Source organism: Pongo abelii, chromosome 4 (genome assembly GCF_028885655.2).
Source record: "Pongo abelii isolate AG06213 chromosome 4, NHGRI_mPonAbe1-v2.0_pri, whole genome shotgun sequence".
In the NCBI taxonomy this organism is placed as follows: Eukaryota; Metazoa; Chordata; class Mammalia; order Primates; family Hominidae; genus Pongo; species Pongo abelii.
The window spans coordinates 104,878,440-104,892,794 of NC_071989.2; the positions used below are offsets into that span (position 1 = coordinate 104,878,440).

Here is a 14,355-nt window from a genome sequence, read left to right on the forward strand (position 1 = left end):
CTGCCTGAGTCAGGACTCATGGGTCAGAGTAGAGTCATAGTTAAGGTTTGCAACTGGCTTAGTACGAAGAGGGGATAAACAAACTATCCAGGCTGTTGAACTGCCCAGTTTCACTACAACTGTATTTACTTGCTGGGATCAACTGTTTTCTTTCCTATTAAGGTATTAACAGCCACTGATAATGGAAGCCAGGGCCCGCTAGAAATAGACCAGAGGAAATTTCCTGACTCACTTGCATAACAACAGTTCATCAGCACTGAAGCTATGTGAAGTGTGACTGCAGAGTAATGCAAGTGATTAGGTTTCTCTGCACAACAAAACTCTTACATACAAATAAGCACTGTCCCCTTCAGGAGAGTCCTCAGGGAACCCGTATGCTTATTCCAGTGTGTGATTGGTCTGGAAGCATTTTTGGATGCCCTCTGAACAGAAAGTGCTTTTGAACACTGTTAGTGGTGACAAAGTGTGTCCTTTGAGGATGGATTAGATGGTTGGAAATGGTACATTGTATTCATAGTATACATCTGTTGTTTTTATCTACCCAGAAGCCTCTGTGCCAACTTGTGGTTGGAGAGGCTGTATTTCTTCTGTCGTTCATTCTGTCTTTGAAGGCTCTCGAGGAGAAAATACCTTTTAATATCTCTTGGGAAATGGCCACATTTTCCCCTGGCAATTGAACCCATGTCTTTCTTGAATGACTACTCCTCAGCCAGGTCTAAGTTGTTCAGGTAGGCTGACTTGACCACTAGTTCCAGAGCACAGACATGTGATGAGTCTGGCCATAGTCATTGATTCAGGGATGGACACATGACTGAAATGGCATGCTGGCATTCAGTTCTGGTACTTGGATTTTAACTGTTGGGAGGAGAATTTCTCATTCTGCTATGATATAAGCATGAAGCTACTGGCTTCCACTTGCTGCTACAAAGACAGAGCCTGCTTAAAAATGGAGCTAACATAAAAGGAAGCAAATTTAAGACCTGAGCGATGAGACCCATGGATGTGCATATGTGTGTATATCCACATAATGAGACTAAGTCTTGATTTCTGTGCCTTGATTCAGATATACTTGGAGCAGAAACTCTGCTGGGACTCTTTTGTATCATGAGCCAGTAACCTCCCTATTTGCCTAGCAGGTTGATTTGGGCTTCAATCTTGCAACCAACTGAGTCCTGACTAAACCAGCAGAATAGAGCCAGGTAAGGTTCTTCCTCAAGAAGAGAAGAAGGAAGGTATCAAGACATTTATGACAAATTCCTACTCAACACTGAGCACCTGCTAAGTGCTGGGCCTAATAGTCGAGATGCTGAGATGAACTAGTCCATTCAGGATGCTGAGGTCTTTCAGCCTAGAAGAGACTGCTTTTCTTCCTTTGCTCACGCAGACTCAGGGGACCATTCTCAAGGAGGAGTTAGTGACAGGAATGTCTTTGGCAAAGACAGCACTCTTGAATGTGGTCAGAACATGTTATTTATTTCCCAAGGTGATTAATTTTTGAAGAAGACAACAAATAGTAGAGGCTATGAATTCTATCTCTGTAAAAATAGAGTTGTTTTCCCCCTGTAGTCAGATCTCCTGTGGAACGTGAGAAAACAGGAATTTCTACGTATGGAGCAAGGACAGTATGGTTAGCACATAATACATGTGTTTATTTCAGAGCTGGGGAGAACTCCTGACCAGCGTGACACCTAACATTGGAGTGAAGGGGCAGTGGGTGAGGAGAAAGTTAACCCTGCACCAGTCCTAACTCTAGTTTTCTCAGCAGCATTTCTGTCACTTGAAGAAGGTCCTCCTTGTGTCAGCTTTTTTGGTCTTTTCTTAGGTTGAAAAGACTGGAATAATAAAATGGGGCTTTGCTCTGAAATGAGTAAGGTAGATGATATGGTTTGGCTCTGTGTCCCCACCCAATTCTCATCTTGTAGCTCCCATAATTCCCATGTGTTGTGGGAGGGACCCTGTGGGAGATAATTGAATCATGGGGGCGGGTCTTTCCCCTGCTGTTCTTGTGATAGTGAATAAGTATCCCCAGAGCTGATGGTTTTAAAAATGGAAGTTTCTCTGCACAAGCTCTTTCTCTTTTCCTGCTGCCATCTGTGTAAGATGTGACTTGTTCCTCCTTGCCTTCCACCATGATTGTGAGGCCTCCCCAGCCACATGGAACGGTAAGTCCATTAAACCTCTTTCTTTTGTAAATTGCCCAGTTTCAGGTATGTCTTTATCAGCAGCATGAAAATGGGCTAATACAGTGAGATTTCTTTGGTTGCGAGGTATGTGATCCATGCAACCAAGGAAAGGTTGTTGCAGGGCACATAGGCCAGCTATTCCTCATCATCATCATGCCCTCCTGGGCCTCATCATCTCCTGTCTCTGCCTCTCTCTGCATCTGCTCTCTACACCAAGCAACTTCTCCCCCTTCTACTGATCAGCTTCCCTTGCTGACTCATGGTTCCTGCTTCTTCATCCCTTCCACCTGCAGAGACCACAGCTCTCGGATGGACAGACTGTTCCCACTTCAGCTCCCAACTCCAACTGGCCAATTCCTTCTGTGTTTTTTAGTTCACATCCCTGAGAGGACAGACTGATTGGTCCAGTTTGTGGTTTTGAGCCAGATTACCCAGAATCACTGGCTGGCCTATGGGGTAGCTAGCTATGATCAGGATGGGGCAACATCACGTGAAGCCAACAACAGAGAAGCAGGAACCTTAGAGGTCTGGGTGACTGGGTCAGGCTCCTTGGCCGGCCCGTCCCACACAGTTTTGCCTTGTGTGCTCCTGTCTTTCCCCGCAGGCCCTGGTGAAAATAGGCTCTGAGAAGAGGCTTAGTGGCTGCCATTTTCAGGTCACCCGAATGTTCCTGTTTCTAGTGGTACTAACTCAGACAGTTTCAAAAGTTTTGTAGGAAACACAGGAAAAAAAAAATCATCTCTTCCTTAGCAAGTCAAAAGTAGAAGAAGCCATGATCAGAAAAGGCAATAGGTCATGGGAGTGGGTGGGGCATTGGCAAGCGAATCTATGAGGGGACAAAGAGAAAATAAAGGGAGTGTCTGGAGAACCAGTCTGAAACTGAGAATTATGCTCCAGGGAGGTGTTTCCATATAATGCCCTAGACTCACAGCTGCTCCTTGTGCTACCTTCCTCTGCCCACTCACAACCCAGAGCTGCATTATGTCCCATAGTCAATGTTTTAGGCACCTTATGGCCTGTATAGGCTGGTCTGGGAAACTTACCACCATTTATGACCTTGATCCTATAGAAAAATGTATTATCCTCACTGTTGGACTAACTGACTTACAAATGGACTTGTGGAGCCCAGTTGGGGCTAGAATTGGGAAGTGCCTATAAATAGGTGGCAATCTGGGACTTTTGCTTGGGAACCAACAACACTAGAGAATCAATAGCTCTCAAAAGAAGCTTCTGCTTGCCTTTTTCACCACCTACCTTGCTCCAAGGAGGAAAGTGTTACCGGGACTTAGTTAGATTTTAAGAAGTGACTTTAACCACGAGCTGATAGATATTTTTATGGTTTCTAGGAAAGGGATTAAAAGTAATACCAAATGTTGGGGCCAAAGTGATCAAAGAGTGCGTGTTGCTCATTTGGGAGGTAAATGCAACACATCTTTTTGCCCCTTCTTCTCTCTAGCTTCCAGGAGTGGTGGAGAGGCAACCTTTCACACACCCCTTTATTCCTTTCTGTGCTCTCTCTGTAGAAGCCAGGGCTCTGCTGCCCAGTAAAGGATGTGTTAGGTAGCTTTATCCCAGAAGATCTCAAGCTGAAGTGTGATCAGAAACACCTGGTGAAGTGGTACATAATCCAGACCCTCTCCTGGAATTTGGTTGCAAGGTCTAAGGTGCAGCCTAGGAAGTTGTATTTTTAAACAAGTAACCTATATGATTCTGCTGCAGATAGTTATCTATTATATTTTAGAAAGAGAGCTTGGACCCTGGGGCAGAATCTGGCTCTCCTGCTCAGATGAGGGGTGTTTGTACATGTATGCACATGTGTGTGTACTTGCCCTGGTTTAGTCCTGGGTTTCAGGAGAGACCTCTTATCCAAGCAAAAAAATGTGCTCCTATGCAGCTCAGAAGAGCTCCACATTTGAGTTTGAGGCCAAGGTCAAGTGGAGTAATAGTTCCCACTAGTTAGGCATAGACCTCTGAGCCAGTACTTCTGGAGAGAGCGGTGGTTATCACCCTTCTGCGTGCTAGAACTGCTTGGGGAGCTTTAGAAAATACTGATGCCTGCGCTCCACTCCCAGAGTCTGATTTCATTGGTTTGGGTACAGTCTGGACATTTAGGGTTGTTTAAAGTTCCTTGGGTATTTCTAATGTGCAGCCAAAATTGAGAACCACTGTTATAAGGAGAAAGATTTTCATTTTCCTAGAGCCTTGGCTAAAAACAATCTTAATGTTAGCCTTTAAGGATGGACGGTGTAGAATAAATCTTGATATTTGCATTTCTGTAAGGCAAAACAAAAAAATCAACAATATATAAGAGATAACATCTTTAATGTTTACCTTCGAATACAGCATAAAAATATTCTTAGTCCAGCTTCTTTTGTCTTTTGGATAAAAAGAAAGGCGTGGCATGATAAAACTCAGAATTCTCTAAAGCATCTCGGCTAGAGATAAAATCAGCTGCAACAATGCCTCTGGCTTTGAAAACTTTCTCTAAAGAAACAGAAAAGTGTTAAACCTTTATGCTTTTGATCCTGTTTTTCCTGAGACTTAACTGATCAGATTCATAGTTGATATAGGTACAGCATTTCAGGAATATCTATGGTTTAATTCTTTTCCTTTTCCAGAAATAGGTAAATAAATTTAATAGCAAAAATAGGAGTGAGCTATAGCTTTTGAACAAATAGACAACCAAATTCTGAACATTAGAGGTACGACTTTATTAAATCTGTACTTTCTGACCCATTCATCCAAGTTTAGTGACAGTTTGCTCTAAACTGCTTTTTTAAAAACAATAATATGGTAAATTTGGATTTTGTGGAAATTAAACTATCTCATGTCAAATACAGTGCAATTCTGGATTTCAAGATTATGACAGTCGTGTTAGAAACAGGCTACCTGGGCTATGTCTGAGTTATGTTGGATCCCTGATGTAAAGTTTGACAGTGTATGTTGTGTTCAAAATCAACAGTTCTAAACAAGAATCTAAGGATCCACTAGGGCAATCTCTGGACTTTGGGGGGTCCATATACTCTGGAACTGTGTAATGTGAATATATATGTTTTGTTCTATTTTCCTAGGAGATGATCCATAGCTTTTATCAGATTCTCAAAGGGTTTATAACCAAAAAAGGCTAGGACCAGAGCTTCATGTGTTTAAATAGGGAATCTTCCACACTAGTCCCCTTTATCACAGTGTGTTGTTCAGAACAAGATATAGAAAAGGAAAAAAAAATCTGCTTTGCTCTTCAACCCTCTTTTTTCTAGGCTATAAAGATGTTTATATGATATACTGACAGCCCTTATGTCTCAGCTGAAATTGATTTACTATCAAATGAGCATTAAAGGGACCAGCAAAGATTCTGACTTTTATTTATTTTGCTGAAGCTTTCATACCATTCCAGGAAGAATGGGCAGTTTTGGCCAGTCAGGAAAAACTGACAGTGGCCAAGGGAGAACCTCTATATTCAATTTACAGAATGGGTGTAGTATTCAATTTGTAGGGCACAAAGTAAATTTGATATTGTCCCATCTGATCCCTGTCCCTGCATCTAATTAAGATGGTGTCAGTTTGAGGAAGTCATTGTCAAAGGCTGCTAATGCAGTAAAGGTGTGCCTAACTTTAATCACATCCAACATGGGAAATTGTGGCTTTTTGGAAATGACAATGTAAAGAGTAATGGCTTTATGAAAGAAATTAACTTTAAATAGAACATTTCCTAAATTTTAAAATTTATTCAACATAAAAATGTTAATCCTGATTTCTTTTCAGAAATATAAGGAAATAAAGTTCTTTCCTAGGTGACATTTAGCCTCATTGTGGAGAGGAATGTAAGTTTTGTTGAAATAATATTTTAAAATAAAATATGTTGAAAATTTCTATTACCTTTAAAAGATATTAAAGTATGACAATTATGTAGCTAATTGTTCCCCTGGTGTGAGATATGTGATACATGATAATCTTTTAGTATCAAGTCTAATTCCAAAATACATGATCAGTTACAGTAGTTTTCATGTGGATTTAAGGAGTGATGGTTACTTTGTACATACTTATTGGATATGAGGTTAAAATATCATATTTTATAAACTTTAATGTAATTATAATGGTTTTGCTTTCAGTGAAGCATGTATGCACTTGCATAAACAAAAGAAAAAGAAATTATTTTAAATTGAGAAAAACATTTTCTTTAATTTGGACTACTGAATAAAATGCAGAATAATCATTTTCATGTTATAGATATGGAAATACCTATGAGCATTTAAAATTGACATTGCTGACATTCTTAAATTTGAGTGACCAGGAATTATCTAAAAATTAGTTTAGGTCAGGCATGGTGGCTCACATCTGTAATCTCAGCACTTTGGGAGGCGGAGGCAGGCAGATGGCTTGAGCCCAAGAGTTCAAGACCAGCCTGGACAACATGATGAAATCCCATCTCTACTAAAAAAAAAAAAGTGTTTATTGTTTTTTGATTTTCTAATCAGTTGACTGACCCATATAGATGAGTCAAATAGAGATGGCAATGTCTTATCCCTCCTTTAAAGAAGATTCCAGTGACTTAAACTTAATAATGATACTACATTTGAGCTACTGGTTGCTTATGTTCTTGAACAACAAACAGAGCTAAAGAGTCTTTCTCTCAAATGCTGGTGAAACTAATCAAATGCAAGCATTCTTTGTTACATGCTAATAATTTTTCAAAATGTTTTAACCTTTAAAATGCCATTAATTTTTCTCTCTGTAGATATATGTTTGCAGTGGCAAAAAATAAGAACAAATTAGTTCAGGTTATCTATTTGCAAATTAAAAATGAACAAAATTGATTGCAAGACTCATAAAAATAAGATATTAATTCTTGAGGAATAAGAGTGAGGCTATTTTTCTAGGTGATATTTATCCCCGTATATGGAAGAGCGTGGGTTTTAAAAAATTATTGTTACAAAAACATTTTAAACATTAATTTTATCTAGTATTTTCATACTATTACTATTTCAAGATCTTTGATGGTAGGATGTCCAGATAAAATACCCACTGTAGTTTGCAGTGTATCTAGTAGGACATAAACTATTGCTTAGCTTACAAAGCTTAGAAAGAGACTCTGATCCTTGGATATTTTTTAAAAACAATCCATATTATTTATTTAATCCTAAGTATTTTTAAAAACTGCTATCATGCTACTTCACCTAGTTCTGGCTGCTGTTCTTTTGGGGAAGGCTATATTGGACTATTCTTGAAACAACATATACGATCTAGCAAGGCACATGTCAGTCAGGCTTTAGGTTGGAGCCAGGCCTGGAAAATGTTTTTCAAACAATTTTGTGTCTATCCTTTCATCCTGAGCTGGAACTATTGAGAATGTGATGGAAAAAATGCATTGAGTGGCTCGTTGGGTCTTGTAAGGGTCCTACAACTCTCATACTCTGTAAATGGAATGTGTGGAGAGGGTTAGGAGAGCATTCAGGTAGTACTAGAGATGCTAGAGCCTCTGAGGACCTCTGCACCGAGATTCCTAATGTTAGAGTTTGGCCTCTGCCATCACTGAGGGTACCCGGGGCTTGGCCTTGCTAGTGATAGCCACATAGGGCCGTAAGGCTCAGCTGATCATCACTGGGTGAGGAAGTGTCAGGGTCACTGCAGATCTGAGTCAGGGCTAAGCTCAAGATTTCTTTCTTTTCTTTGTAAAACCGTAGTTCTTGTCCTGCTTTCCTGGCTTCCTCCAACTGCCTCAGGGCCATTCGTAGCTCTTGAGAGACAATTCCTGGTGACTCCCGCTCCTTCATGATCCAGTCCAGGGCCATGTGGCTGCGCATCTTTTCATCTAGAGAATACTGAGAATAGTAGGAGATGACTTCCTGGGGGCCAAGAAACAAAGTCCAGGGTGTCAATAAAGAGCAACAAAGGCACCCGTCCACATGCCTCCCCCCGCTTCCCACATCCATTAGGGTTTTATCGACAACCCCATCTCTCTCATGTTCAAAAACTGAAACCAAAACCCACTGGTTTACTTCTATAAAGGAAATGAAGGGCTAAGTTGGCCTAGCAAAGCACACCATTCCAGGTTGAGTCAAAACACACCACCAGGAATGACTCAATAATGTTCACCAAACATAGCTCTGCCATCTCTAGAAATACAAGCCATTCACTGAAAATACATTCCTACAACAATTGGTATGAATATGACCTCATTTATTCATTGAACCCTGTTGCCCAGCATTATTTCCTTTGGAAAGATAAAGAGAGGGAAGTAGCACTACAGAGGGTCTTGGGCAGAATGGGGTTTGGTTAAATCCACTGAAGAAAGCAAGAAGCTCTTAGTTAAGAGCATCTCACAGTATCATTTAGAAACCAGGAGAATCAACTGTGGTATTAGCACAAGGGAGATGGTCCAACTGTCTCACAGTAAATACAGAAGGGAGTTTAGATGTATGATGGAAGGTAGACATCTCCATTATTGATATCATAATGATACCTTCATGGTACATCGTCTTTTACTTTTACAAACAATTAAAAATTAGTTACTGCCTGTCAATTCTTGTGTGAAAAATTTGTCAATACATAATAACATCATATGTAGAGTTGATCATGTGGAGTGAATGCATTGCTTATTTTTATTTTCAAGAACATATGGTATGCATTTATGACCTTAACAAATTAAAAACAATCATGGAAAAGTGTTTATAACCCAACCAGCATATTTCAAAGGCCTTTTGTAAAATCAAAGGAAAAGGGAAAAAAAAACCAAAGCCATTGTCAGCTACTCATTTCTTTTCCATCTTTGACAACCGAAACCTAGACTTTCTAAGCAAAGAACAACTAAAAACTCGGGGGCTGCAGTGCATGGAAAGCTCCTTACCCCCACCCTTACCTCGCTGACTCCTAGAAGCTTTCTTTCTCATACAAATTCCTATTAGGAAATTCTCAGAAATAAACTACCATCTTTCACATTCTAAGGGTGGGTAGAGGAAGGATAAATCTTGGAGAACAACAGGTGAAAACCATTAAATACACAGGAGGGGGTTTACATTAGCTATTAAAAAAGGGGGAAGGGTGCTTCTCATAAATAACAAAGAAATAGTGAGACCGTGTCTCCGAAAAATAAAGAAGAAACTTCTAAACCAAAAAAATGGGAGTGATTAAATGCCGGCTTGTCAGACTTTATAATCATTTCTGTTGTTTATTGGGGACTTTTGGCAGGAGTGGGAAATACTCTTCCCCTGCCACCAACTTGGCCACTCTCCAGTGACCAGGTTTCAGAAGCAGTGCATTTTCAAGTTTCCGCATCAGAAGGTACAAGAGGGCACACATTCCAAGGAGGCAGGGGAGGTGTGTGGAGTAGATCCAGGATTTTCTTTAGAAGCTGTCTGCATTTATGATCCTTTCGGTTTGCATTCAGTACAGGTATCTAAATCAGTCCTGTGCCCACGTTCTTTTTAGTGTGTATATTTGGTCAGTCCCTGACTCAATGGGGCTGTTCTATATATTTCTTCATGTGTCCTCTGCTCTTAATAAATAAGGTACCAAATTTATATTTGGAAAAATCCGAATAAAGGAAATCTCCCAGGAAGATGATGAGCCACCTGCTGAGTTCATATAACACGGACTTAGACTTGATTAGAAAATCTTACCTGTCGGGAACACTTTGTTTCACGAAGGGCTTTTAGGCTTCCATTCCAGTGCAATAGTTGGAAAATGGTCATCAGCTCCTACAAAACCCAAACACCTATCATTGGTCCCAAAGCAGAAATGTGCATTGGTGAGAGCTGAGCAGGGCATAACTCTAATTCCCAAATATATCAGGAAACAGAATACACGATATTGTCCCAACACTTAGGGACTTTCCCAAGCCCAAGGTCCCAGGGCTTCTGGAACATTCTTCTCTCCCTCCTTTGCTATATCCATAGCATTACATTACATTACTTGTGTAATGAAATGACTAAATACTTGACAAATGTCTTTCAGCATTAAAAATAATACATTGAAGAGTTTTACACACAAGAAGTTATTTAAATATACCAGGACATCTGAGAAATAGTGTATAGGCAAGGTTTTACATTGTATCATTTTTTAAAATTGCTCGAGACTGACAGCATCTTAAATGGTCACTTTTAGAGGAATGGCTAAAGTATGATATATCCATACTACTGAACACTTTGCAATCATAAAGAAAGGATGAGAACGTTCCATAAGTTTAAATAGAAAGAATTCTATGATGTGTTAAAATAAAAGCAAGGTACACAACAGTGCGTAATGTGTGCTACTATTTGATTAAGAAGATCGCTACATACGTGTTTGCTTATAAATGCCTAGAAGAGTTCTAGTAAGATACAAAAGGATCTGGTAACATTAGCTGTCTCTGGAATGCCAGAGGAATGCCTGGGGGACAGGAGTAGGAGGGAGACCTTCTTGTGACATTATTTTGCAAAACTTACTGAGTTTTGAATTATGTGACTATGTTATATCTTAAAGAAAACCATTTAACTCTAAAAATTTTAAGCCAAAAAATAAATATACAAATATAGTTAAATAGCATTTATAGGACTCCATTAGTTTGGACGGAGCTACTGCATTAGGCCTAATAGATCAAATCAAAATGGAGTCACTCATGCTGAAGTTCTAGATTGCCATGCTGAAACTAAGCTGTTTATCTGAGCTTCCTAGAAATCAGGACAAAGAGAGAGATAATAGCCAAATCCCCAAACAAGGCAGTTTTAGCCGGCATAATAAAGAAGTCCCCTCTGCTTTAATCTTTACAAGAGAAGTAACTATGAAATGACCAATCCATTTTTGTCCTCTGTTTCTACCTTCTTCAGCCCTTTTCTGCCTAAAGCCAACTTCCTCTGCTCAGCTCATTGAAACACTCACTCTGTTTTACAGAAGGAGGTATTACCGAATTCTAAAATTGCAAGTAAAAGTCAGCTAGATCGTTAAACTAAATTTATTATAATTTTGCCTTTTGACAATATAATACATATAATGAACAAACTACAGAAACTGTTCAATACTCCTAAATTTATAAATTCAGTCAAGAAAAATGCCTTGAAATATAGACAATAAGGTTGTATTGACATTAAAACTCATCCATGGTTTCCAAATCCAAGGGCCAGGGCTGAGCACAGCATTCAGACTATCAGCACCATCATTTCCTTGCCTTTTGTGATATCAAGGGCAAGCTAAGGTGTATAAGTATACTGAAGATTTTCATTTTCCTAATGCGGTTACAATTAGAAGTTTTCCACTGAAATTATTTGCATTTCATTTATAGGGTTTTTTTTTTGTCAGAGATACATCTATTGTGGATTAATAGCCTGTGGTTATTGAAATTACTGAAAAATTATACGATCAAAGAACTTTCATGTCTTAAAAAATAATATGAAAACTTAACATAGACAGATGTCCTACTGCCCATTCAAAAAAGCTTTTAGCTGGGCACGGTGGTGTGTGCCTATAGTTCTAGCAACTTGGGAGGCTATGGCAGGAGAATTGATTGAGCCCAAGAGTTTGAGACCAGCCTGGGCAACATAATATTTTATCTCTTAAAACAAAACAAAAAGCTGACTTTAATTAACTGTCTTTACATCTGCTTACTTGGGAAGAGGTTCTCTTATGAAAATCAGGAGACTCATAGTCAGGTTTTAGGCATCTTAAAATTATTTGGTAAATTTTAAAGCTATCAGATTATTAGAAGAGCAAATAGCACTTCTCTCATGTCTAAAATTGCCGTTAGAATGAAATGTTTTTCTTCTTTTCTGTCAGAGATCCAGTTTGGCATTCTGTCTAAGTTCACTGCACAGTAAGCACTCTGAGAGCCCACAGACACCTCAGTAAAAGCAAAACCACTTGTGTCTGCTAATTAAAACACACATGAATACCAGCTGAGCTGCTCCTTCTGCCCCAAATGGAGACCTCCCTGTCTGCACAGGGTCCTGGGTCCAGTGCCCAGGGATGCTGCCCCCTCCTGGCCCCTCTCTTCCACATCTTCCTGTCCTTGTTCAGATTTTCACTTCATCATGTCACTATGCTAATTTGAAAAAGTGGGAGTGCTTTGTTCTAGAAACCAAATCTCGTCCAATCTGGCTGTCACTGCTGTTCGTCTCAGGCTTTCCATCAAAGTAGCCCCAGTGGCTGAGAAGGGCAAATTTGTGTTGCCCTTCCTACCATACTAACAAACCAACTCACCGAATACTTTGAAGCCATAAAAATGAATAGGAAGGTTTTTTTAATATTTGGGAACCAGTCTCTATGATGTAACAGGAGGGCCAATATTTGTAAATAAGAAAAATTTTTTGGTTTTATGTCTTTTAAAATTCCACTCAAATTTTGTATTCTATTGTATATGTCCATTTTTAGAAAAGAGAAAATAAATATTGGCCAGGTGTGGTGGCTTGTGCCTATAATCCCAGCACTTGGGAGGCTGGGGCAGGTGGATCACTTGAGGTCAGGAGATGGAGACCAGCCTGGGCAAAATGGTGAAAACCTGTTTCTACTAAAAATAAAAAAGTTAGCCAGGTGTGGTGGTGGGTACCTGTAATCCCAGCTACTCGGGAGGCTGAGGCAGGAGAATTGTTTGAACCTGGGAGGCGGAGAGTGCAGTGAGCTGCGATCGTGACACCACACTCCAGCCTCGGCAAGTGAGTGAAACTCCATCTCAAAAAAGAAAATAAATATCACTCCACTCCTCCATTTGACCCCCACAACCCTAAATCTTTATGTAAAGTTGAGAACTCAGACACATATACTGGATTTATTTTGTGGCTTCCTATAGCTATCTATCTTGGCATTGTTCTTGCATCCTTGTGGCCCAGTTTGAGAAACAGCCTATTGCTAACCGGGCTCTTAATTCCATCCTGTGATAATTGTTGACTTAGAAACATACTCTTCTTCCTCTGGGGTCTTCTGGGCTCTTTTTCTTATCTATACACTAACTGCTCTCCCCCCTCCATAAGCGACTATCATTCCACCCTGAAAATCTCCTAAGACTTTAGAATTCACAACTCTTCTGTGAACAGAACCAAAACCCTTTCTCATGCCCCTTGACAACCTTCATCTTTCAAAAATGTCCCCAAAGAGACTTGAACTGTTTTCGTCTCCAGGATGAAGGTCAACCTCCTCACCACCTCTGGTTTGTCTAAATTTCTATCCCATCACGAAGCAGCTTTTTTTTCTCTCCGGTAACACAACTGCCACTTCCTCAGTGTTGCTTTTGTTCTTAAAATTCCCTAGGGAAGATGACCTCCTTTCCAACTTCTTACATTATATCCCCATCTAGTTTTTGTCCTCTGTAGAGATATTCATCTTGCCATCATTATATAAAGTATATTTAAATATTTTCACATATTTTTTGTCTCACTTCTTTATTTCCCCTCATAAGACCAAATTCACTCTCTTCAAATTTTCCCCAAACTATTAGCTCTTGGCTCAACTCCAGGAAATCTTTGCATGCCTCTGACTGATTCCATTGGAAATCCTTGCATGATTGCAGAGTGGGAAGGAGAGGGCTGCTGTGGAGTTCTGCTTACTAGTTTCCCCGTGATTCTTTGCTGCCTGGTGTTCCCTGGCTCATATTCTACCTGGAGAAGCTCTGTTACTCTAAAGGAAGTTAGTGTAGCCAGGTGCTGTGGAATGTCCCAGCTACTTGGGAGGCTGAGGCAGGAAGATCATGAGTTTGTGCCCAGCCTGGGCAAAATAGGAAGACCTCTGTCTCAGAAAAAAAAAAAAAGAATATATATAAATTTTTTTTTTTAAATAAAAGAAATTAGTGTTGTCTTTTCCTGTGAGGGTCTGTCATACTCCTCACGGAAGTCTTTTGGGGTGTGGTGTTTTGTTTGTGGGGTAATCTGGAAGCCTGAGGGGCCCAGCTGGACCAACAGAAAAACAAGTTAGCCTCATAAGGTGAGGCAGGTGAGGCAAGGTTTAAAGTGAGTGGGGCCAATTATACATGTTCATGGTCTTTTATTTATAATTCTGACATTTTGTTTATCGTGAATTTTTTGCATGAATTTTGAGTTTAAAAAATAATGTATTATAATATTATTTATCTTGATTATGAAGTTTTTAAGCATCCCTTTCAATTTTGTACCCAAGAGAAATGCGTCACTTGCCTAGCCCTTGTCTGTCCCCTTCTTGTGGCTGTGTCTCGGGGCAAGCCCGGCTTCACGGGCATGAGGTCTGTGCAGCTGTACAG

The 14,355-nt window shown here is 39.9% G+C and overlaps 1 protein-coding gene across 1 annotated transcript in view; it reads right to left on the bottom strand.

Annotated features, from left to right (window-relative positions):
• Positions 1-4,484: 4,484 nt before the first annotated feature.
• The window catches only part of LIX1 (limb and CNS expressed 1), a 51,509-nt gene continuing 41,638 nt past the window's right edge, over positions 4,485-14,355 (bottom strand). Inside the window, exons 5-6 of the mRNA XM_002815754.5 lie at positions 9,800-9,877; positions 4,485-8,026 (exon numbers count right to left, since the gene is read on the bottom strand). Of these exons, the coding sequence (XP_002815800.1) occupies positions 7,739-8,026; positions 9,800-9,877 (366 nt within the window). The 3' untranslated portion in view covers positions 4,485-7,738. The remainder of the gene's footprint in view (positions 8,027-9,799; positions 9,878-14,355) is intronic.